This window comes from Nerophis lumbriciformis, linkage group LG11 (genome assembly GCF_033978685.3).
Source record: "Nerophis lumbriciformis linkage group LG11, RoL_Nlum_v2.1, whole genome shotgun sequence".
Classification (NCBI taxonomy): Eukaryota; Metazoa; Chordata; class Actinopteri; order Syngnathiformes; family Syngnathidae; genus Nerophis; species Nerophis lumbriciformis.
In genome coordinates, this window is record NC_084558.2 from 47,706,570 (window position 1) to 47,733,327 (window position 26,758).

The window sequence follows — 26,758 nt, forward strand, 5'->3', positions numbered from 1 at the left end:
ATCCAAACAACCTTCCCTAGTCATGGTTCAGAAGAAAAAAAACATGGTCACACATAGCTCACTTAACTTTGTGGATATTATAAAAAACGTCCAAACAACATAAAAAAATTTAATTTTTTCAAGCCCAACACGGGGTCCAGCACGGCATTCACTTATATGACCCAATCCAAACAACCTTCCCTAGTCACGGGGCAGAAAAAAAAAAACATAGCTCACTTAACTTTGTGGATATTATAAAAAACGTCCAAATCAACATAAAAATGTTTACCGATATGGTGGCCAATGCAAGCACCTCAACTACTAATTATACTCCAGCACATCATGTACTTGTATGACCCAATCCAAACAACCTTCCCTAGTCATGGTGCAGAAAAAAACATGGTCACACATAGCTCTCTTAACTTTGTGGATATTATAAAAAACGTCCAATCAACGTAAAGAAATGCAATTTTTTCAAGCCCAGCGCGGCATTTACTTATATGACCCAATCCAAACAACCTTCCTTAGTCACGGTGCAGAAAAAAAAACATGGCTCACTTAACTTTGTGGATATTATTAAAAAAAGTCCAATCAACATAAAGAAATGCAATTTTGTCAAGCCCAACGCGGGCCCAGCACGGCATTCACTTATATGACCCAAATCCAAACAACTTTCCCTAGTCATGGTGCAGAAAAAAAAAAAACATGGCTCACTTAACTTTGTGGATATTATAAAAAACGTCCAATCAACATAAATGTATTACCGATGCAAGCACCTCAACTATTAATTATACTCCAGCACGTCATGCACTTGTATGACCCAATCCAAACAACCTTCTCTAGTCGTGGTGCAGAAAAAAAAAAACATGGCTCACTTAACTTTGTGGATATTATTTAAAAAAAAGTCCAATCAATATTAAGAAATGCAATTTTTTCAATCCCAACGCGGGTCCAGCACGGCATCCACGTATATGACCCAATCCAAACAACCTTCCCTAGTCATTGTGCAGGAAAAAAAACAAGGTCACACATAGCTCACTTAACTTTGTGGATATTATAAAAAAAAGTCCAATCAACATAAAGAAATGCAATTTTTTCAAGCCCAACACGGGTCTAGCACGGCAATTACTTATATGACACAATCCAAACGACCTTCCCTAGTCATGGTGCAGAGAAAAAAAAAGCCCAAAGTGGGGCCCACAGTCCAAAGGTTTGGACACCCCTGCATTAAATCAAACAGAATTTGCATTTTTGGATGTGATTTTCAGCAAATTCTCATCATTTGAAAAGTAGTAGAAAAAAGTGAAGAGTCCGAGTTCCTTCAGGAGGCCTCACTAGTCCTTTCACCTGCAACTGGATGAGTCCCAGCAGGTCCTTCTTAGCAGCCTGGAAGATGGTGCTGCTCTTGCTGAGGTGGACGCCGTCAGACTGCCCCCCGCTGTCCGTGTAGTGAAAGACCTCGGAGGGCGCGTGCTGCAGGGTGACGCTCTTCTTCTGGCCCGACTGCAGGTTTTGGACACCGTGCGTGAGAGGACATTTTTGTTTGGTTTTTAGAAAACATGTCTGACAAGCCCTGCCTTTTACCTTGTGAGTGGCGGGACTGAGCGGCGCGTCGTCCATGTTGACCCGCGCTCTCTCACATGCCATGCTCATGTCCTTGCCTGCAGGATGCAAGCATGTGGAGTTATGGGCCATTAGCTAGCTGTTGAGCTACTTTTGTATGTTTCCACCTAAAAATCATGGTACCTGGTACCCTCCAGCACATTAACTCTTAGCATACTTGCCAGGACGTCAACATACCTTAGCAACATTTATTACTAGCTTTTTTTTGCTAATTTTGGATGTTTAAACCTAAAAATCATTATTTTTGATACTTGGCGCGATATTGGAAGTATGCTTACGTCTTTTAAATTAGCATGCTAACGTTAGCATGTTAACGCTTTATAGCTAATTTTGTATGTTTAAACCTAAAAAAAAATCATTTTTGATACTTGGCGCAATCTTGGAAGTATGCTAACGTTTTTTTATATTAGCATGCTAACGTTTTAGCTAAATTTGTATGCTTATAGCTAAAACTCAGCGTTTGATACTAAGCACCATCTTAGGAATTATGCCAAAGTTTCTTATATTAGCATGCTAATGTTTCATGCTAGCTTTTTTTATTTAATTTTGTATGTTTACTCCTAAAATAGCGCAAAGTATTAAGATGCACTATCTTAGAAGTACGCTAACTTGTCTTATGTCATCATGCTAACATTTTGTGCTAGCTTAATAGTTAATTTTGTATGTTTAAACCTAAAAATCATTAATTCCGATACTTGACGCCATCTTGGAAGTATGTTAACGTCTCTTAAATTAGCATGCTAACATTAGCATGTTAACGCTTTATAGATAATTTTGTATGTTTACTCCTAAAGTAGCGCAAAGTATTAAGATGCACTATCGTAGAAGTATGCTAACTTGTCTTATGTCATCATGCTAACGATTTATGCTAGCTTTTTAGTTAATTTTGTATGTTTAAACATAAAAATCATTAATTCCGATACTTGACGCCATCTTGTAAGTATGCTAACGTCTCTTAAATTAGCATGCTAATTGTATGTCCTAAAACAGTGCATCTTAATACTTAGCGCTATCTTAGAAGTACGCTAACGTGTCTTATGTCATCATGCTAACATTTTGTGCTAGCTTAATAGTTAAACTTGTATGTTTAAACCTAAAAGTGACAGATTTTGATGCTTGGCGCCATCTTGGAAGTATGCTAATGTCTTTTATATTAGGGTGCTAATGTTAGCATGCTAACGTTTTATGCTAGCTTTATAGCTAATTTTATATGTTTACTCTTAAAATAGTGCATCTTAATACTTTGCGCTATCTTCGAAGTACGCTAACTTGTCTTAGGTCATCATGCTAATGATTTATGCTAGCTTTTTAGTTAATTTTTTTATGTTTAAACCTAAAAATCATTAATTCCGATACTTGACGCCATCTTGGAAGTATGCTAACATCTCTTAAATCAGCATGCTAACGTTTTATGCAAGGTATATAGCTAATTTTGTAGGTTTACTCCTAAAATAGTGAATCTTAATACTTTGCGCTATCTTCGAAGTACGCCAACTTGTCTTATGTCATCATGCTAACGTCTTATGCTAGTTTTTAAGTTAAATTTGTATGTTTAAACCTAAAAAATATGGATTTTGATGAAGGGCACCGTCTTGGAAGTATCTTTTATATTAGCGTGCTAATGTTAGCATGCTAATGTTTTAGCTAATTGTGTATGTTTGAACTTAAAAATCACAGATTTGGATACTTGGCGCCATCTTTGAAGTATGATAATGTGTAATAGATGAGCTGATTGGAGAACTGGCTTCTGCAGCTCTTGGGTCTATGACTTGTGTTTTGTTTGATCAGCCATTTTACTGCTTCAATGGACAGGCCAGAGGTTCAGTTCCTGTATAATAATAAGTGTGAGACAGTGAGCAACCTGTGGCGTCGGCGGGCATGGAGATGGATCGCTGCTTCCGGTAGCTGCTGGAAGGACTGTCCTTCACGCAGTCTCCTTCACGGGGGAGCCAGACAGAAGTACTGGGTCAGGCTCCAAGGCCACCAGAAGGATTGCAGTCTAAGTGTGTGTACAGTATGTGGGACCTGATTCCGCAGGGCTGTCGAAGGAGGCCAACTCGTCCTGGAAGTGCAAGCGGCGCGTGGTCTTGCCGGGTGTTGCCTCGCTGGTTACAAAGTTGACGTTGGACAAAGGCACGGCGTGATTCTCCTGGCACGGCAGACAAGCAAACATTGATGACAGTGTCTCTCGTCATGGATCACCATGAATGCTCAAGACCAAAAAATATGACTAAAGTTGTGAAACTGTATTTTTATCTGCACTCTCATTTTATTGGGAGTTAAAGCAAGAACATTTTTGGTTATAGTTTATTTATCATCAGTTATGCAAGAGTCCATTGTGAGTCTTTGGGCACCGATCCCATTTCCATTCCTGGAGTGACGATTCCATTCAGATTGGATTTTTTACGAGAAACTTTTCCCATTAAAAACGAACGGGCCATTTTTCCAACTTGCACAATCTCACCGTATTCGAACACTTTCACGCTCATCCTGGACATTCAAACTACCATTTTCCAAGTTCAAAAAAAAAATTCCAGGAATTCCCAGTTTTCCAAAGCCCTATTTGTAGTCTTTCGGCTTCACTGTCCACATTTTTTCAACTAATTCCAACCATTTTACCATTAAACATTCCTCTTAAACGGACATCAAAAGTTACTATTTTTCTTTGAAGTGCCACATTTTTCAACTGTTTTGGGTTTTTTTCCGGACAAATTCCCGTTTTTCCGGAAATTCCAGGAATTCCGAAATACCCGTTCTCAATTGAAACTGTTACTAGGTCAGCATTTTTCAACCGATTCCAAAAGATCCAACACCAACCCATTCGTACAATCTTGGACATTTGTGCTAGTATCAATATTTTCAAAAATTCCGGGTTTCTCAGAAATTTCCAGGAAATTTCCATTCAAATGAAGGTAGTTCCACAATGCCCTAAATGTTCAACTTTTACACCATTTTTAAACCTGATTCCGAACCTTTCAGCCATCCACCCACACTACTCTTCCCAAATGTCCAACGCAAAACAGTTTTCCCGGAATTTCCTGGAATTTTCTCCCGACTGACAATGAATGGGTAATACACAAACTTCTCCATAGGAACAAACTATTGACTATACTTATAATGACTACTTTTATAATACTGTGATTTCTATTCTAGTATGAAAATTACGACATATTTATTGTAATAACCCCGAAAGGGACAAGCGGTAGAAAATGGATGGATGGAGTTCATTTAGTTATTTCATGAAAATCAAATAAATGAAGAACAATAAAAAGAAAACAACATTAAAAGGAAATGATGAAAGAAAAGGAGCAGAAAGAAGTTAAAAAGGTCTAATATCTGCCACCTATTCTCACAAATACAACAATTGACTTTAAGTGCCACATTTTTCAACCGTCTTGGGTTTTTTCCGGACAAAATCCCGTTTTTCCGGAAATTCCAGGAATTTCCGAAATACCCGTTCTCAGTTGAAACTGTTACTAGGTCAGCATTTTTCAACAGATTTTAAAAATTCCAACACCAACCCAGTCGTACCATCTTGGACAATTGTGCTTGTATCAATATTTTCAAAAATTCCGGGTTTCTCGGAAATTTCCATTCAAATGAGGGTAGTTCCACAATGCCCTAAATGTTCAAACTTTTGCACCAAATTTCCGTTTTTTTCGGAGATTCCAGGAGTTCGGAAATACCAATTCTCAACCGATTCAAAAAATTCCAACTCCAATCCATTCATTACACCTAGGACAATTGTGATATTATCTTTACTTTTAAAAATTACCGGTTTTCCCGAATTACCCAAATTTCCAGGAAATTCATATTCAAATGAATGGACGTTTCAAAGTTCTACAACACCTTGCACCATTTTTTAAAACCTGATTTGAACCATTCAATCATCGAAGGCAAAAACATCTGCCTCTTTTCCCTAAATTCCCAATTTTCCAGGAATTACTCCCCATTGAATAGGGAATATACAAACTTCTGCATATACCACATTTCTCACTTGATTCGACTTTCAACACCTTCCGCTCATCCTGGACATTCAAACTACCATTTTCCAAGTTCAAAAAAAATAATTCCAGGAATTTCCAGTTTTCCAAAGCCCTGTTTTTATTCTTTCGGTTTCACTGTCCACATTTTTACAACTAATTCCAACCATTTTACCATTAAAACATTCCTCTTATACGGACATCAAAAGTTACTATTTTTCTTTGTACAAATTTCCGTTTTTTTCGGAGTTTCCAGAAATTCCGAAATACCAATTCTCGATTCAAAAAATTCCAACACCAATCCATTCATTACACATAGGACAATTGTGATATGTCCTTTACTTTAAAAAATTACCGGTTTTCCCGAAAATTCCCAAATTTCCAGGAAATTCCTATTCAAATGAATGGACGTTTCAAAGTTTTACAGCTCCTTGCGCCATTTTTTTTAACCTGATTCGAACCATACAATCATCGAAGTTAAAAACATGTGGCCCTTCTCCTAAAATTCCCGTTTGTCCAGGAATTTCTCCCTAGGGTTAGGGTTGAGAAAGGTTTTTCTTAAACTGTTCAACAATTTGCTCACGCATTTGTTGACAAAGTGGTGACCCTCCCCCCATCCTAGTGTTGTGAATGACTGAGCATTTCATGGAATCTACTTTTATACCCAATCATGGCACCCACCTGTTCCCAATTTGCCTGTTCACCTGTGGGATGTTCCAAATAAGTGTTTGATGAGCATTCCTCAACTTTATCAGTATTTATTGCCACATTTCCCAACTTCTTTGTCACGTGTTGCCGGCATTAAATTCTAAAGTTAATGATTATTTGCAAAAAAAAAAAATGTTTATCAGTTTGAACATCAAATATGTTGTCTTTGTAGCATATTCAACTGAATATGGGTTGAAAATGATTTGCAAATCATTGTATTCCGTTTATATTTACATCTAACACAATTTCCCAACTCATATGGGAACAGGGTTTGTAATTATTGCATACAATTACGAGTACTCATTCAGTGTTCATATTTAAGTATATCCATTTCTTTGATACTGTGCGTGGAGAAGACTTTATGAAACGGACTTATTTGCGCTTGTCGCCAAGCCCAGCTCGAGAGTTGATGATGTTGCGTGCGAGAGACAATAACTTGTATTTATTTTAATTGGCCACACACACGCTAAGGTCAGAGTTTCTATAAAAAGGCTTATTACTGTGCTTTATTCTTTCGCAGCCATATGAAGGACTGTGTTTATGACGCTGTGCTTAATGTTCTGTGAAATGCCACTTGCCTTCCCGGCAGCTGCTAATGTCACACACACACACACACACACACACACACACACACACACACACACACACACACTCGTACACACACATACACACAATATCACAATGCCTACTAATTATCTTCCCGCCTACCGGATTGAAGAGCTCTGTCGTTAGGCCCAGGTAGTTATGTAACGCCAAGAAGGTGACTCTTTGGAGGCGCACCATGATTATCTGGCAAACACACACAAATCATGTAAGCAGAGCAGATTTAAAGGGGAACTGCAATTTTTTTTTTTTTTTTTTGTCTATCATTCACAATCCTTATGTAAGACAAGAACACTTTTTTCTCCCATGCGTTCTAAATAGTAAATAGACGTTAGCAGAAGTCAGCTAACAATGGAGTCGCTCTATTCCGCCTATAAAGCGCTCTAAAAACCTCCATCAACGTTTTATATACACGCTGTAGTATCTAGTAACATTCATAACAACATGTAATATTGACATATTTTCATCATTTTAAGTGTTTATTTGACAGAAACGCATCGCAACGTTCACTTTCCCTTCAACAACAACACGACTACTAATCACGGCCGACTTGATGACAGACAACAAAGACTACTTTGGGACAAATGATGATCCAGAAACTTCTGTTTTTGAGCATGAATATAAGGAGGATGATCTACAAGTAGCAGTATTGCCTAGAGATGTCCGATAATGGCTTTTTTGCCGATATTCCGATATTGTTCAAATCTTAATTACCGATTCTGATATCAACCGATACCGATATACACAGTCGTGGAATTAACACATTATTATGCCTAATTTTGTTTTGATGCCCCGCTGGATGCATTAAACAATGTAACAAGGTTTTCCAAAATAAATCAACTCAAGTTATGGAAAAAAACGCCAACATGGCACTGCCATATTTTTATTATTGAAGTCACAAAGTGCATTATTTTTTTTAACATGCCTCAAAACAGCAGCTTGGAATTTGGGACATGCTCTCCCTGAGAGAGCATGAGGAGGTCGAGGTGGACGGGGTTGAGGGGGGTTGGGGGGGGGGGGGGGTAGCGGGGGTGTATATTGTAGCATCCCGGAAGAGTTAGTGCTGCAAGGGTTTCTGGGTATTTGTTCTGTTGTGTTTATGTTGTGTTACGGTGCGGATGTTCTCCCGAAATGTGTTTGTCATTCTTGTTTGGTGTGGGTTCACAGTGTGGCGCATATTTGCAACAGTGTTAAAGTTGTTTATACGGCCACCCTCAGTGTCACCTGTATGGCTGTTGATCAAGTATGCTTTGCATTCACTTGTGTGTGTGTGTGTGTAAAAGCTGCATATATTATGTGACTGGGCCGGCACGCTGTTTGTATGGAGGAAAAGCGGACGTGACGACAGGTTGTAGAGGACGCTAAAGGCAGTGCCTTTAAGGCACGCCCCCAATAATGTTGTCCGGGTGGAAATCGGGAGAAATTCGGGAGAACGGTTGCCCCGGGAAATTTTCGGGAGGGGCACAGAAATTCGGGAATCTTCCGGGAAAATCGGGGGGGTTGAAACTGATACCGATAATTTCCGATATTACATTTTGAAGCATTTATCGGCCGATAACATCTCTAGTATTAATTTCACAGAAACGCATCACAACGTTCACTTTCCCTTCAACAACAAGAAGACTACTAATCACGGCAGACTTGATGAGAGACAACAAAGACTACTTTGGGACAAATGATGATCCAGAAACTTCTGTTTTTTTGAGCCTGAATATAAGGAGGATGATGTACAAGTTTTAGAATCAGTGTGCTAAACACATAGAGAAAGTAGCAGTATTGCCAAGTGCTAAACAAGATATACAAACATAATAAAACAATCACTTACTGTACAATGTCTGTTCTCACTGGGATAAAGACTGATGGGATGTTTATATCTTCCCCTTAACATCAACAATTCATCATAATTTTCCTGAGGGAACTCTCCTGAAGGAATCAATAAAGTACTATCTATCTATCTATCTATCTATCATCCTCAAAAAGGGTTAAAAAACATTATTTTTCTGAGTGTTAGAATATTTATGTATATATTATCACACAACTTTTATGCTTAAGGGCCGTTGCTATAATTATTGTCAATTGTGCTGATGTGGTATTTTTCTTTGTCTGTGCAAAGCTGGCAATCCAAAAGATTGCAAGTCAGCCTCGTATCTGTGTCTGTGTCCAGGAACGGCCCGCTGACTGCCAAGGCCGAACACCGCCGTGACGCAGACAGAGCAGAGACAAGGCGATATCACCGGCGTCAACACATTTGCATTTCTCGTATAATCATATATTGTGTCTAACTGGAGCTGTCGAGATTAACCCCCTTCCCTCTGCGACAGCTTCAGTGATGTAACCAGGGACCTCCCAAATAAAAAAAGGAAGCACGTATCTAGACTTGAGAGCGAAGTTTGGATCTGTAACTAGAGTACAGCCCAAATAACGTCTTTCCTCAATTGAGCAACATTTAACTGTGTCTCTGCATGATTCCTTGCTTCTCGTCTGTTTTAATAGATGTCATCAGTGTTTGAACCTGACACTAAGTTGGATGTCAAAGTTGAGCAACTTGTGGGTTTATGTCCACGACCTCCCCCCATCCAGGTGAGAGGCATGATTTATCATCTAGAATTAACTCTCACAAACTCAGAGGCCATGCAGCAGCTCAATATGTCAATATAGCAACATGAGCTAGTTAGCGCCCTGTGATCGAGGCGCCGATAAAAGTAGTTTCTCTGTGTTAGCGCTTAGAATAAGAATATGGCTAATACTTGTTAATATTCAGGTCACGACATGTAAATGGAGTATTGTTGGTGCTTTTTGGACGTTTTTTTTTAAAGGGGAACATTATCACCAGACCTATGTAAGCGTCAATATATACCTTGATGTTGCAGAAAAAAGACCATATATTTTTTTAACCGATTTCCGAACTCTAAATGGGTGAATTTTGGCGAATTAAATATTCGCTCTCGGAGCGACGTCACATCAGGAAGCAATCCGCCATTTTCTCAAACACCGAGTCAAATCAGCTCTGTTATTTTCCGTTTTTTCGACTGTTTTCCGTACCTTGGAGACATCATGCCTCGTCGGTGTGTTGTCGGAGGGTGTAACAACACGAACAGGGACGGATTCAAGTTGCACCAGTGGCCCAAAGATGCGAAAGTGGCAAGAAATTGGACGTTTGTTCCGCACACTTTACCGACGAAAGCTATGCTACGACAGAGATGGCAAGAATGTGTGGATATCCTGCGACACTCAAAGCAGATGCATTTCCAACGATAAAGTCAAAGAAATCTGCCGCCAGACCCCCATTGAATCTGCCGGAGTGTGTGAGCAATTCAGGGACAAAGGACCTCGGTAGCACGGCAAGCAATGGCGGCAGTTTGTTCCCGCGGACGAGCGAGCTAAACCCCCCTGGATATCTTGGCTCACACCGTCCCGAAGATGATCAAGAGTAGAATATCGACCCTAGTTTCCCTAGCCAGCTGACATGAGGGTATGTCTACAGAATATATTAATTGATGAAAATTGGGCTGTCTGCACTCTCAAAGTGCATGTTGTTGCCAAATGTATTTCATATGCTGTAAACCTAGTTCATAGTTGTTAGTTTCCTTTAATGCCAAACAAACACATACCAATCGTTGGTTAGAAGGCGATCGCCAAATTCGTCCTCGCTTTGTCCCGTGTCGCTGGCTGTCGTGTCGTTTTCGTCGGTTTCGCTTGCATACGGTTCAAACCGATATGGCTCAATAGCTTCAGTTTCTTCTTCAATTTTGTTTTCGCTACCTGCCTCCACACTACAACCATCCGTTTCAATACATGCGTCATCTGTTGAATCGCTTAAGCCGCTGAAATCCGAGTCTGAATCCGAGCTAATGTCGCTATAGCTTGCTGTTCTTTCCGCCATGTTTGTTTGTGTTGGCATCACTATGTGACGTCACAGGAAAATGGACGGGTGTATATAACGATGGTTAAAATCAGGCACTTTGAAGCTTTTTTTAGGGATATTGCGTGATGGGTAAAATTTTGAAAAAAACTTCGAAAAATACAATAAGCCACTGGGAACTGATTTTTAATGGTTTTAACAATTCTGAAATTGTGATAATGTTCCCCTTTAAGAGGATTTTTTGGGCTCCAATTAGCTCTATTGTTAGCCACCTTCTATTAGCTGTGTTTTACGATTTAGAATGCAAAAATAGAAAACAACGTGTGTTCTTGTCTTAGATAAGGATTGTGAATGATGGACAAAATAAAATAAAAAGTGCTGTTCCCCTTTAAGGCATACAAGAAAAATAAAAACATGTGTTGTGTTACCTGAATGACGCGTACTAGCGTCTCGGGGTATTTCTTGAAGACGGACTCAAAGGCCGAAGCAGGTAAACGTAAGATGGTGGAGCGGGTGGCTGCTCGTGCTGACACCGTCTTGTAAGGGGCCGGGTAACCCTGGAAGGACATTAGCAAATAATAAACAAACATGTCGTTTTAAACATGGCTGTCAAAATGAACACAATATTAACAAATTAACACTATTTTCCTTTAACAGTCCTTTCATGGCTAGCCTTTTATTATTTAGAATATTTTAGCATTTTAAACGTATTTAAATGAAACTATTGAAATATTTTATTATTATTTATTTTTGCTCTGTTCAGCGGTCCTTGAACGCACCTCCGTCTGAGTAGAGAAGAATCAGCCTAGAGGTTCTACGCGCAAAATTAAAAATGTTAGTTGCACAGACAGTAATGCGTTTATGTCCGTTTAGATCACAGGTGTCAAACTCAAGGTCCGGGGGCCAGATCTGGCCCGCAAACACCTGGAAATGATATGTGTCAATAAAGTACTTCATATTTTCTCACTAAATGTAATAGATTTTTTTCCATTTTGACAGAAAAAATATATGTACTGCTTGAAATTGCATACCTTTTTAAACTTTAATAGTATACATTATTGCAACAAACATTACAGTATATTATCATACTTTCCAAACATGTTTTTTTCTAAATAAAAATACTTAACATTACAGCAAACTACCCATCAAATGAATAAAAATGACAATACATTTCACTTTGTTCTTTACAGCATATTACTGTTAATTGAAAAAAACTACTACTGTTTTTTTTGTGTTAAAATTCTGTTGACTGAGCTGCCAGTTTTTGACTGTAAAATTTACGGTTGTTGTTTTGAACGGTGTATTACTGTAAATGGAAAGATGGTACATTTGTTTTTACGGTAGAAAAACTGGCAGATAAGTCGCCAGAATAAAAAAATAACTTATGCTGTTTTTCCATTAACAATATGTTGTTGTAAAAACTAGAGATGTCCGATAATGGCTTTTTTGCCGATATCCGATATTGTCCAACTCTTAATTACCGATTCCGATATCAACCGATACCGATATATACAGTCGTGGAATGAACACATTATTATGCCTAATTTTGTTGTGATGCCCCGCTGGATGCATTAAACAATGTAACAAGGTTTTCCAAAATAAATCAACTCAAGTTATGGGAAAAAAATGCCAACATGGCACTGCCATATTTATTATTGAAGTCACAAAGTGCATTATTTTTTTTTAACATACCTCAAAACAGCAGCTTGGAATTTTGGACATGCTCTCCCTGAGAGAGCATGAGGAGGTTGAGGTGGGCGGGGTTTAGGGTTAGGAGGTAGCGGGGGGTGTATATTGTAGCGGCAAGGAAGAGTTAGTGCTGCAAGGGGTTCTGGGTATTTGTTCTGTTGTGTTTATGTTGTGTTACGGTGCGGATGTTCTCTCGAAATGCGTTTGTCATTCTTGTTTGGTGTGGGTTCACAGTGTGGCACATATTTGTAACAGTGTTAAAGTTGTTTATACGGCCACCCTCAGTGTGACCTGTATGGCTGTTGACCAACTATGCTTTGCATTCACTTGTGTGTGTGAAAAGCCGTAGGTATTATGTAATTGGGCCGGCACGCAAAGGCAGTGCCTTTAAAGGTTTATTGGCGCTCCGTACTTCTCCCTACGTCCGTGTACACAGCGGCGTTTTAAAAAGTCATAAATTTTACTTTTTGAAACCGATACCGATCATTTCCGATATTACATTTTAAAGCATTTATCGGCTGATAATATGGGCAGCCCGATATTATCGGACATTTGTAATTGGAACTTTTATTAGTAGATTGCACAGTACAGTACATATTCCGTACAATTGACCACTAAATGGAAAAACCCGAATAAGTTTTTCAACTTGTTTAAGTCGGGGTCCACGTTAATCAATTCATGGTAAAAATATAAATTGACTGCTCCCAGACAGGTTAGACCAGGGGTGCTCATTACGTCGATCGCGAGCTACCGGTCGATCTCGGAGGGTGTGTCAGTCGATCACCAGCCAGGCATTAAAAAAATAGTCCTAAAAATGAGCGATCATAAATCTTCACTATGACGTCACTTTCGTCACTTGATTGACATTCACGGCACCCGAGGGTCTTCTGAGATGACGCTGGCTGCTGCCAGCTCATTAAAATTACCGACAGGAAGGCGAGAAACACTTTATTTCAACAGACTCTGGCGCCGTACCTGTCGTCAAAACTCCAAAGACCGACTGCACAGTTGCGCTACCAAAATAAGAGTCTCAGAAAGCTGGCGTGCACAAGCTAGCAAGCTACAGAGTTTGCCGACAATGTATTTCTTGTAAAGTGTATACAAAGGAGTACGGAAGCTGGATAAATAAGATGCCAAAAACCAACCACTTTCATGTGGTATTGGACAGAAAGGAGGACTTTTTTTCTCCTCCATTCGAAAATGTGGACATTATCAGCACCACTGTCTGATTCCTATCAATGCAAGTCATCGGAATCAGGTAATACACCAACTTATATTCTTGTCTTCATGAAAGAAAGGAATCTATATGTGTTAAACATGCTTGTATTATCTTTAAACACCTTTAACTCATTAACAATATTAACTATATGTGTTAAACATGCTTGTGTTATCTTTAAACACTTTTAAGTTGTTAACAATATTAACTATATGTATTAAACATTCTTGTATTATCATTAAACACCTTTAATTTTTTAACAATATTAACTATATGTGTTAAACATGGTTGTATTATCTTTAAACACCTTTAACTTGTTAACAATATTAACTATATGTGTTAAACATGCTTGCATTATCTTTAAACACCTTTAACTTGTTAACAATATTAACTATATGTTAAACATGCTTGCATTATCTTTAAACACCTTTAACTTGTTAACAATATTAACTATATGTATTAAACATACTTGTATTATCATTAAACACCTTTAATTTTTTAACAATATTAACTATATGTGTTAAATATGCTTGCATTATCTTTAAACACCTTTAACTTGTTAACAATATTAACTATATGTGTTAAACATGCTTGTATTATCATTAATCACCTTTAACTTGTTAACAATATTAACTATATGTATTAAACAAACTTGTATTTTCATTAAACACCTTTAATTTATTAACAATATTAACTATATGTGTTAAACATGCTTGTATTATCATTAAACACCTTTAACTTGTTAACAAAAACATATGTTTCATAAATAAGTAAATATAAATTATATATATGAATGAGGTAGATCCCCACAACTTGATCAATTGAAAAGTAGCTCGCCTGCAGAAAAAGTGTGAGCACCTCTGGGTTAGATGGTGTTTTCCTGTCCGGGAATCGAACCCATGCCGCGGCGGTGAGAGCGCCGAATCCTAGCCACTAGAACACCAGGGAGCTGGTGTTGTTTAATTGAGTCATATTGCCATCATAGTGCAGTCTACACGTATCTCTGCCATCTACTGGTCACACTTATCATTACACCACAAACCAAATAAAATTGCTTCAAGGTCGGTAAGCAAAACCAGAATTATTCCGTACGTTTGGCGCACCGGGTTATAAGGCGCACTGTCGAGTTTGGAGAAAAAAAAGTATTTTAAGTGCGCCTTATAGTCCGGAAAATAAGGTATTTGGCTGATAGTTATTTAATAAATATGCTAATCATTTTTCTTAAAAAGCTATAAGGGCAGGAAAAGGATCTGCATTTCAGAAATCATTTAGGAATTGTAATGTTAAAAAAGTTCTGATAAAATAAGGAAGACAAAAATGTCAAGTTGGCATTTGATCTTTCTTTGCAATAATGTTTTTTGCAGCCTTTTGCGAGTTAAGACTAAACCACAGCGCCCCCGAGTGGTTGCTCGTCCATTGACAGAGCATTATCAACCCTCTCATCAGATGACTGATCAAGTACGTTGCAGCAATAAGGACAGTGATTTTAAGGGGGAGTGATTAATTTGCAAGGAGAAGGAGAAAAGGCATGAAAGACGAGGCTGAGAGGTGGAGAAGCTCACAGTGATGATGTCCAGAATACTCAGCAAGCTGTGGACGCTGTCTCCGGGAAGAACATCCTTCACCACCACTTCCGTGCCGTCCTGCGAGACAGCAGCACGTTCTGACACCCGGCAGTAAAGCATATGCATACTGTCCACCTACGTTCTCACAGATGGACAGCTCCAGTCGGCCATCTTGGACCACGTAGATGCTGTCGTCGTCGTCCCCGGGCTTGAAAAGAGCCTCGCCCTCCTGCAGCTCGATGAACACCATGTGGCGACAGAGCTCCAGGAACAGAGGCTTGTCAAAGTGGCCCAAAACCCTGCGTAATAAACGTACACAACCTCTGAAGTCCAGACCAAGGAGATGATTTTTCTTAATCCAAAAAGGATAAATCAACGGTAGGAAAAAAACAAGAGACTTGAGATCAGTGAGCTCAGTTATGAACGTAGCAACAAAATGAGCTTCTCTGTCCTGGCTGCTCAGTACAATAAGGCTAAGCCGACAACAGGAATAAAGAACAAATATGAATATTTTTTTAATGCCTAAATTAAAGCAAAATAAGGCCAATTCCTCAAAAGTTTAATTTACATGCAAAACAGCTTTTAAATAGATCATTGACATGTGTTTATTTTTATATTGCAGGTAAGATGGAGCCTATCCCAGCTAACTTTGGACAATGTAATAAATCAAATCAAATTTATTTATAAATAATTTATTTTGCATGTTAATTAAATCAAATTGTAAATAGATCATTTACAGGCAAAGATCGTTTAAATGTAAATTATCAAGTTGGTTGAATTTTAATAAATGCGTTGGTCGCTGGTATCGCACAATTTCAACAAAATTTAAACATAAAAAATTCAGTTATCGTCCATCATGAAAAGGCAGTTAACTGGGCGACCTTGGCATAATACAACAATTTGTATCCATCTCTATATATATATATATATATATATATATATATATATATATATATATATATATATATATATATATATATATATATATGTTTTTTTACACTGAATTTTAAAAGACTGAAATTTTTATACACTGAATTTTTTTTTATACTGAGTTTTTATATACTAAATTTTAGAACCCTGACTGTTTTTATTCAATGAAATTGTCAGCATAATTTGATGTAAAAAACTATTCAGTTCACAAAATCCAAACGCAAAAAATTCAGTTACCGTACATCATGAAAAAAAAAAAATATATATATATATATATATATAAAATAAAAAAGTTAACTGCCTTATATAATAAAAAAGTTAACTTTTATTATTTATATATATATATATATATATATATATATATAATAAAAAAGCATATACATATATAATAAAAAAATTAACTTTTGTATTTTATATATATATATATATATATATATATATATATATATATATATAATACAAAAGTTAATTTTTTTATTATATATATATATATATGTATATGCTTTTTTTATTATATATATATATGCTTTTTTATTATATATATATACATATATATATATATATATAATAAAAAAATTACTTTTGTATTTTATATATATATATATATATATATATATATATATATATATATATATATATATATATATATATATATATATAAAATACAAAAGTTAATTTTTTCATTATATATATATATATATGCTTTTTTATTATATATATATATATATATATATAAATATATATAAATAATAAAAAAGTTAACTGCCTTTTCATTGTATTTTTTTTTTTGCACTGAATTTTAAAACACTGACATTTTTATACACTGAATGTTTTATTTGTTCACTGAATTTTTTTACACTGAGTTTTTATACACTGAATTTTTATACATTGAATTTAAAAACCCTGAATGTTTTTTTCCAATGAAATTGTCAGCATAATTTGATGTAAAAAAAATGATTCAGTTCACAAAATTCAAATGCAAAAATTGCAGTTGCATAAATTCATCTTTTGTAATAAAGACATTAATGAAATTATTTTTCTTTGTCGCCTTGATTTAGAGAGCAAGAATGTATTTTCCCCAAGCCTTCATTCAGCAGTGTGAGTGGCACTGGGAGAAGGGTGGGCGGAGTCAACTCACCTGACGTTCTTCAGCATGTAGAGGACCTCGGAGGGCAGGTTGGAGCTCTGCACGTCGAACTCGGTCAGGTCGGCCTCCAGCAACGAGGGTGGAGGTTCTTTGGGCTGCAGGGTAGGCGGATCTTTGCGGATCCGGAGGATTCTGTTGGGAGCGGAGGAGAGAGGTTTTTAAAGCGGGGCCCCACTTCCTTGCGGTGGACGGCACGTACTTGCGAGCGATGCTTAGGACTTTGGTTCTCTTGCGCACACGCTGCTTTGACACGGAGGTAGACGAGGAGGAAGGCGGGGGGATGGAGGACAAAGTCTGGACCTTTCAAAACAAACATCAGAGCTGTCAAACACATATCACAAAAGGGATGGTTTGTGTGCTGCTACCTTGCGCATGATTTTTCTCCCATAGAAGAGCACTTTGTCTCTCTTTCTGAAGCGATAGTGAGGCACACCTGGCTGCTGTTCACCTGCTCAGAAAGGAGAGATAAGGGCTGTCCAACTGCTTTTCATTGAGGGCCACAAAGGCCCCTTGGAACAGTCGATAATATGATAATAAGGGTTTGCCTCATGATATTACTATGCATGTGATTATTTTAGTGTGTTTTTTATATATGCTGTAAAAAAAAATGTAGATTTGGCGGAAAAAGTGTTCTTTTTAACGGTGCATTACTGTCAATTAAAAAATGGTACCACTGTTTTTTACGGTGAAATTCTGGCAACTGAGATGGATTTAAAAACAATTTTTTTACTGTAAAACGTCATTTTTACAGTGTACAATTTGATGGATGGAATGATAAGTCAAAGGGGTATTTAAGTATTTATCTTTATATGAACAAAAAAACATGCATTTGGTTATTATATATATATATTTTTTTTACATACACTGAAAAAAAAATCTCTAGATTTTACGTAAAAAAAAAAAAAAGGCAACATTTTACCATAAAATCTACGGTTGTTCTTATTCATTTTCAAAATTCTGATCATTGAGATGGGATTTTTTTTTTTTTTACTATAAAATCTATCTATTTAAATTGTATAATTGAATGTATAAAATCATAAGTCAAACAGATATTTACCGTGATTTCCAAAATATAAGGTGCTACTTTTTTTCCCTACGCTTTGAATCCTGCGGCTTTTAATACAGTGCAGTTAATTAATTGATTTTTCTTCGCGGACGGCCATAACGCAAATAGTTTTCATTAAACACATGCGAAGACAGTTTAAAGGTGTGTTATTGTTTGTGCTACGGCGCCCTCTTTTGGACAAGTTCGCTCACTGTAGGTGCTTCTGGGTGAACGCCTAAAAGTGTTTGAACCGGAAGTTAAGTTAAAGTACCAATGATTGCCACACACACACTAGGTGTGGCGAAATTATTCTCTGCATTTGACCCATCGCCCTTGATCACCTCCTGGGAGGTGAGGGGAGCAGTGAGCAGCAGCGGTGGCCACGCCCGGGAATCATTTTTGGTGATTTAACCCCCAATTCCAATCCTTGATGCTGTATAAGTGCCGTTCTGTTTTTGAGCCATCGATAGCGTGTCTACTCGTATGGATTCTTCATTGATCGCTCCAAGCAACATTTGTACGTTTTACAATATAACTAAAACAATTCTTGTACCATGTATGATGTCTGTAGGAGTGTTTTCATGCATATTTGTACGTGCTATCGTAACGTAATGTCAGCATGAACTGATATGCTAACTTGTTTACGAGTATCTGTGTTAGTATTATCAACTAAAAATTACATTCTTTTTGTATTGTTTCAGTTTCACAAATCCTCGGTATATTCACCATTGATTGATTGATTAATTTAAACTTGTATTAGTAGATTGTACAGTACAGTACATATGCCGTACAATTGACCACTAAATGGTAACACCCAAATACGTTTTTTAACTTGTTTAAGTCGGGGTCCACGTAAATCAATTCATGGTAAAAAACCAAAACGTCACTGTGGAGTTATTGTGTCTGTTTAGCTGATTGGAGAGCTAACTTGCGCAGCTAGTGGGTCCATGGGGGAGCTCCACAAACCACGTTAACCCAGATTCCGAACTAACAAAAGTCTTAACTCATTCTCTTTCTATGCCACATCAATATGGAATGCACTCCCAACAGGTGTAAAAGAAAGTGCATCTCTATCCTCCTTCAAAACCGCACTAAAAGAACACCTCCAGGCAACTACAACCCTAAACTAACCCCCTCCCCCCACCACATCCCACCTCCCCGGATTGTAAATAATCAAATGTAAATAATCAAATGTATGTACTTGTTCTTATGCTTTCTGAGCTCACTATGTTCACTGCTTGCTGTACATATCCTACCAAGTCAGACCTACACTGTTTCAATGTCCATTTCTCAGATGATATAATTGTTGATGACTGAAATATGCTGATAGCAACCCAACATACCCATACCCCCACCCCCCGGATTGTAAATAATTCAATGTATATACTCTGATGACTAACTTGTGTGGTGACTGTATTATGCTGATAGTATACAAGTTTCGATCAATCAATCAATCATGACGGTGAATTCGGTTTTGTTTGATCAGCCGTTTTACTGCCTTGTTACAGACACCGTTTGGAAAAAATTAAGGTATGTAAATAAACATTTACTGGCTGTCCAGAGTCGGGACCCGGGGTGGACCGCTCGCCTGTGCATCATTTGGGGACATCTCTGCGCTGCTGATCCGTCTTCGCTCAGGATGGTTTCCTGCTGGCCCCACTATAGCATGGACTCTCTCTATTATGTTAGATCCACTATGGACTGGACTCTCAATATTATGTTAGATCCACTATAGACTGGACTCTCACTATTATGTTAGATCCACTATAGACTGGACTCTCACTATTATGTTAGATCTACTATGGACTGGACTCTTGCACTATTATGTTAGATCCACTATGGGCTGGACTCTCACACTATTATGTTAGATCCACTATGGACTGGACTCTCACTATTATGTTAGATCCACTATGGACTGGACTCTCACTATTATGTTAGATCCACTATAGACTGGACTCTCACTATTATGTTAGATCTACTATGGATTGGACTCTCACACTATTATGTTAGATCCACTATGGGCTAGACTCTCACACTATTATGTTAGATCCACTATGGACTGGACTCTCACACTATTATGTTATATCCACTATGGACTGGACTCTCACACTATTATGTTAGATCCACTATGGACTGGACTCTCACTATTATGTTATATCCACTATGGACTGGACTCTCACTATTATGTTGGATCCACTATAGACTGGACTCTCACTATTATGTTAGATCTACTATGGGCTGGACTCTCACTATTATGTTAGATCCACTATGGACTGGACTCTCACTATTATGTTAGATCCACTATGGACTGGACTCTCACTATTATGTTAGATCCACTATAGACTGGACTCTCACTATTATGTTAGATCCACTATGGACTGGACTCTCACACTATTACGTTAGATCCACTATGGACTGGACTCTCACTATTATGTTAGATCCACTATAGACTGGACTCTCACTATTATGTTAGATCCACTATGGACTGGACACTCACTATTATGTTAGATCCACTATGGACTGGACTCTCACTATTATGTTAGATCCACTATGGACTGGACTCTCACTATTATGTTAGATCCACTATAGACTGGACTCTCACTATTATGTTAGATCCACTATGGACTGGACTCTCACTATTATGTTAGATCCACTATGGACTGGACTCTCACACTATTATGTTAGATCCACTATGGACTGGACTCTCACTATTATGTTAGATCCACTATAGACTGGACTCTCACTATTATGTTAGATCCACTATAGACTGGACCCTCACTATTATGTTAGATCCACTATGGACTGGACTCTCACTATTATGTTAGATCCACTATGGACTGGACTCTCACTATTATGTTAGATCCACTATAGACTGGACTCTCACTATTATGTTAGATCTACTATGGACTGGACTCTCACACTATTATGTTAGATCCACTATGGGCTAGACCAGGGGTCGGCAACCTTTACCAGTCAAAGAGCCATTTTGACCAGTTTCACAAATTATAGAAAACAATGGGAGCCGCAAATTTTTTTTGAAATTTTTAAATGAAATAACACTGCATACAAAGTTTTTTTTTTTGCTTTGTGCTATGTATAAACCAGGGATCTCAGACACGCTGCCCACACCTTTATATGAAATTTGAAAGCTGGTGTGTCACACAGGTTCAAAATGAATGGCGCTTGTCAGCATCATGCGTGCCATGATGGTACAGCATATAACACCCACTACAATCAGCGTGCCTGATCAGCCACACGTTGTTTGAGGCTTCCGCTTGCTCACGTAAGTGACAGCAAGGCATACTTGGTCAACAACCACACAGGCTACACTGACGGTGGCGGTATAAAAAAAACTTTAACACTCTTACTAATAATGCGCCACACTGTGAACCCACACCAAACACCAAGAATGACAAACACATTTCGGGAGAACATCTGCACCGTAACACAACATAAACACAACAGGACAAATACCCAGAATCCCATGCAGCCCTAACTCTTCCGGGATACATTATACACCACCGCTACCAAACCCCACCCACCTCAACCGACGCACAGAGAGGGGGGGGGGGGGGGGGGGGGGGGGGGGGGGGTTGATGTGTGAGGGAGCAGGGTTGGGGTGGGGGCGGGGTTTGGTGGTAGCAGGGGTGTATAATATAGCCCGGAAGAGTCAGGGCTGCATGGGATTCTGGGTGTTTGTTCTGTTGTGTTTATGTTGTGTTAAGGTGCAGATGTTCTCCCGAAATGTGTTTGTCATTCTTGTTTGGTTTTGGTTCAAAGTGTGGCGCATTATTAGTAAGAGTGTTAAAGTTGTGTTATATGGTCACCGTCAGTGTAACCTGTGTGGCTGTTGAGCAAGTATGCCTTGCTGTCACATACGTGTGCAAGCAGAAGATGTATAGCGTTTAACAAGTGTTGGGCTGGTACGCTGTTAATACAGAATGTAGAGGGCGCCATATGTTATACAATCATGGCACGCCCTAGTTATGGCTCTAAGGGTGAAAATCGGTGAATAATAATCCCGGAAGTTTTCTGCGAGAGGCAATGAAATCCGGAAATTTCACGGGAAAATTGGGGGGTTCAGCAAGTAAGCTGCTGAGCCGCATCAGAGTGATCAAAGAGCCGCATGCGGCTCCGGAGCCGCGGGTTGCCGACCCCTGGGCTAGACGCTCACACTATTATGTTAGATCCACTATGGACTGGACTCTCACTATTACCGTATGTTAGATCCACTATGGACTGGACTCTCACTATTATGGTAGATCAACTATAGACTGGACTCTCACTATTATGTTAGATCCACTATGGACTGGACTCTCACTATAATGTTAGATCCACTATGGACTGGACTCTCTCACTATAATGTTAGATCCACTATAGACTGGACTCTCACTATTATGTTAGATCCACTATAGACTGGACTCTCACTATTATGTTAGATCCACTATGGACTGGACTCTCACACTATTATGTTAGATCCACTATGGACAGGACTCTCACACTATTATGTTAGATCCACTATGGGCTGGACTCTCACTATTATGTTAGATCCACTATAGACTGGACTCTCACTATTATGTTAGATCCACTATAGACTGGACTCTCACTATTATGTTAGATCCACTATGGACTGGACTCTCACTATTATGTTAGATCCACTATGGACTGGACTCTCACTATTATGTTAGATCTACTATGGACTGGACTCTCACTATTATGTTAGATCCACTATAGACTGGACTCTCACTATTATGTTAGATCCACTATAGACTGGACTCTCACACTATTATGTTAGATCCACTATAGACTGGACTCTCACACTATTATGTTAGATCCACTATGGACAGGACTCTCACACTCTTATGTTAGATCCACTATGGGCTGGACTCTCACTATTATGTTAGATCCACTATAGACTGGACTCTCACTATTATGTTAGATCCACTATAGACTGGACTCTCACTATTATGTTAGATCCACTATGGACTGGACTCTCACTATTATGTTAGATCCACTATGGACTGGACTCTCACTATTATGTTAAATCCACTATGGACTGGACTCTCACTATAATGTGAGATCCACTATGGACTGGACTCTCTCACTATAATGTTAGATCCACTATAGACTGGACTCTCTCACTATTATGTTAGATCCACTATAGACTGGACTCTCACTATTATGTTAGATCCACTATGGACTGGACTTCCACAATATTATGCTAGACCCACTTGACGTCCATTGCATCCGGTCACCCACATCTGCGGTCCTCTCCAAGGTTTCTCATAGTCATTCTCATTGACATCCCACTGGGTTGTGCGTTTTTCCTTGCCCTTATGTGGGATCTGAACAGAGGATGTCGTTGTGGCTTGTGCAGCCCTTTGAGACACTTGTGATTTAGGGCTATATAAATAAACATTGATTGATCGATTTACTACATATTTATGTGTAAACAACTCATTTCACAACGTATATATCTACGGCTTATAGTCCGGTGCGACTAATACGGGGACATTGTTTTCTAAAATGTACTTTTTCTCGATAATCCGGATTCATACGGTAAGTATTTATATTTATTTCAACAACAAAACATGATATTTGTTGTGACTTGACAGAGTGAAGTTGAAGAAGGACTCACGAGCATGTTTGAACCTCTTGTACAGGAAGAGCACCACGATCCCGATGGTTGCGACGGCCACGGCGGCGCCTATCAGCACACCCGTGAGCTGGAAGACACGCAAGCAGCGAGAGACACAGGCAGCATGTTGTACATCATCTATCATTATTATTGTTACCATTCCATCGTACACACCATAGTGGTCTGCATCCTCTCCTCCACAAACTGTTGCACTCGTGAGGTCACGGCCGTGATGTCGTTCTTGCCGTGCACCAGCATCTGCACACATTGGCGGAAGCCGGTGTTGATCTCGACTAAACCACGACATCACCAATGCATCTACGGTAAGGTCCCCTCCTACCTCAAGGACCTAGTTTCCCCTCAACCTCCGCTCCTCAAACCCATCTGGACAAACTTACAATCAATGGGCCACCGGGCTTTCTGCTCGACCGCACCCGAACTCTGGAACGCTCTCCCCGACCATCTTAGAGCACCACAGTCGGTCGACCATTTTAAGAAGGGACTAAAAACCCACCTTTTTAGCACAGCTTTTATCTAATTTCTCTGCCTTGTTTTTAAATACACTGTTTTATCCAGTGCTTTCATGCTTTTATTTATATTTTTATCTATGTTTCTGTTTTATCTAGTGTTTTCATTTCTATTAAATTTTTTTTATTATATATTCTAACTTTATATATTTTTTTATACTTAGTAGCACTTTGAGATTTTAACTAGAGATGTCCGATAATATCGGACTGCCGATATTATCAGCCGATAAATGCTTTAAAAAGTAATATCGGAAATTATCAATATCGGTTTAAAAAATGATCGGTATCGCTTTCAAAAAGTAAAATGTATGACTTTTTAAAACTTTAAAAAGGCACTGCCTTTGCATGATGGCCCAAATAGTCAAACAGTTTAAGAACAACATTTCTCAAAGTGCAATTGCAAGAAATTTAGGGATTTCAACATCTACGGTCCATAATATCATCAAAAGGTTCAGAGAATCTGGACAAATCACTCCACGTAAGCGGCATGGCTGGAAACCAACATTGAATGACCGTGACCTTCGATCCCTCAGACGGCACTATATCAAAAACCGACATCAATCTCTAAAGGATGTCACCACATGGGCTCAGGAACACTTCAGAAAACCACTGTCACTAAATACAGTTGGTCGCTACATCTGTAAGTGCAAGTTAAAGCTCTACTATGCAAAGCCAAAGCCATTTATCAACAACACCCAGAAACGCCACCGGGTTCTCTGGGCCCGAGATCATCTAAGATGGACTCGTGCAAAGTGGAAAAGTGTTCTGTGGTCTGACGAGTCCTATTTCAAATTGTTTTTGGAAATATTCGACATCGTGTCATCTGGACCAAAGGGGAAGCGAACCATCCAGACTGTTATCGACGCAAAGTTGAAAAGCCAGCATCTGCGATGGTATGGGGGTGCATTAGTGCCCAAGGCATGGGTAACTTACACATCTGTGAAGGCACCATTAATGCTGAAAGGTACATCCAGGTTTTGGAACAACATATGCTGCCATCTAAGCGCCGTCTTTTTCATGGACGCCCCTGCTTATTTCAGCAAGACAATGCCAAGCCACATTCAGCACGTGTTACAACAGCGTGGCTTCGTAAAAAAAGAGTGCGGGTACTTTCCTGGGCCGCCTGCAGTCCAGACCTGTCTCCCATCGAAAATGTGTGGCGCATTATGAATGAAGCGTAAAATACGACAGCGGAGACCCCGGACTGTGGAACGACTGAAGCTCTAAATAAAAAAAGAATGGGAAATAATTCCACTTTCAAAGCTTCAACAATTAGTTTCCTCAGTTCCCAATCGTTTATTGAGTGTTGTTAAAAGAAAAGGTGATGTAACACAGTGGTGAACATGCCCTTTCCCAACTACTTTGGCACGTGTTGCAGCCATGAAATCCATCCATCCATCCATCCATCTTCTTCCGCTTATCCGAGGTCGGGTCGCGGGGGCAGCAGCCTAAGCAGGGAAGCCCAGACTTCCCTCTCCCCAGCCACTTCGTCCAGCTCTTCCTGTGGGACCCCGAGGCATTCCCAGGCCAGCCGGGAGACATAGTCTTCCCAACGTGTCCTGGGTCTTCCCCGCGGCCTCCTACCGGTCGGACGTGCCCTAAACACCTCCCTAGGGAGGCGTTCGGGTGGCATCCTGACCAGATGCCCGAACCACCTCATCTGGCTCCTCTCGATGTGGAGGAGCAGCGGCTTTACTTTGAGCTCCCCCCGGATGGCAGAGCTTCTCACCCTATCTCTAAGGGAGAGCCCCGCCACCCGGCGGAGGAAACTCCTTTCGGCCGCTTGTACCCGTGATCTTGTCCTTTCGGTCATAACCCAAAGCTCATGACCATAGGTGAGGATGGGAACGTAGATCGACCGGTAAATTGAGAGCTTTGCCTTCCGGCTCAGCTCCTTCTTCACCACAACGGATCGATACAGCGTCCGCATTACTGCATTACTGCCCAACCCGGAGATGGCACTCCACCCTTTTCCGGGCGAGAACCATGGACTCGGACTTGGAGGTGCTGATTCTCATCCCAGTCGCTTCACACTCAGCTGCGAACCGATCCAGTGAGAGCTGAAGATCCTGGCCAGATGAAGCCATCAGGACCACATCATCTGCAAAAAGCAGAGACCTAATCCTGCAGCCACCAAACCAGATCCCCTCAACGCCATGACTGCGCCTAGAAATTCTGTCCATAAAAGTTATGAACAGAATCGGTGACAAAGGGCAGCCTTGGCGGAGTCCAACCCTCACTGG

General features: G+C 39.3%; 1 protein-coding gene across 4 annotated transcripts in view; it reads right to left on the reverse strand.

Annotated features, from left to right (window-relative positions):
- Positions 1–26,758, reverse strand: part of pnpla7a (patatin-like phospholipase domain containing 7a) — a 112,148-nt gene that overhangs the window by 84,130 nt on the left and 1,260 nt on the right. For all 4 annotated transcript variants that reach the window (XM_061966461.1, XM_061966464.1, XM_061966463.1 and 1 more), the window contains exons 3-15: positions 24,163–24,246; positions 23,989–24,076; positions 17,671–17,753; positions 17,505–17,605; positions 17,297–17,437; positions 15,368–15,527; positions 15,226–15,306; positions 11,187–11,315; positions 7,002–7,082; positions 3,628–3,751; positions 3,464–3,538; positions 1,564–1,640; positions 1,327–1,482 (exon numbers count right to left, since the gene is read on the reverse strand). In XM_061966461.1, coding sequence (XP_061822445.1) covers positions 1,327–1,482; positions 1,564–1,640; positions 3,464–3,538; positions 3,628–3,751; positions 7,002–7,082; positions 11,187–11,315; positions 15,226–15,306; positions 15,368–15,527; positions 17,297–17,437; positions 17,505–17,605; positions 17,671–17,753; positions 23,989–24,076; positions 24,163–24,246 — 1,380 coding nt within the window. The remainder of the gene's footprint in view (positions 1–1,326; positions 1,483–1,563; positions 1,641–3,463; positions 3,539–3,627; positions 3,752–7,001; positions 7,083–11,186; positions 11,316–15,225; positions 15,307–15,367; positions 15,528–17,296; positions 17,438–17,504; positions 17,606–17,670; positions 17,754–23,988; positions 24,077–24,162; positions 24,247–26,758) is intronic.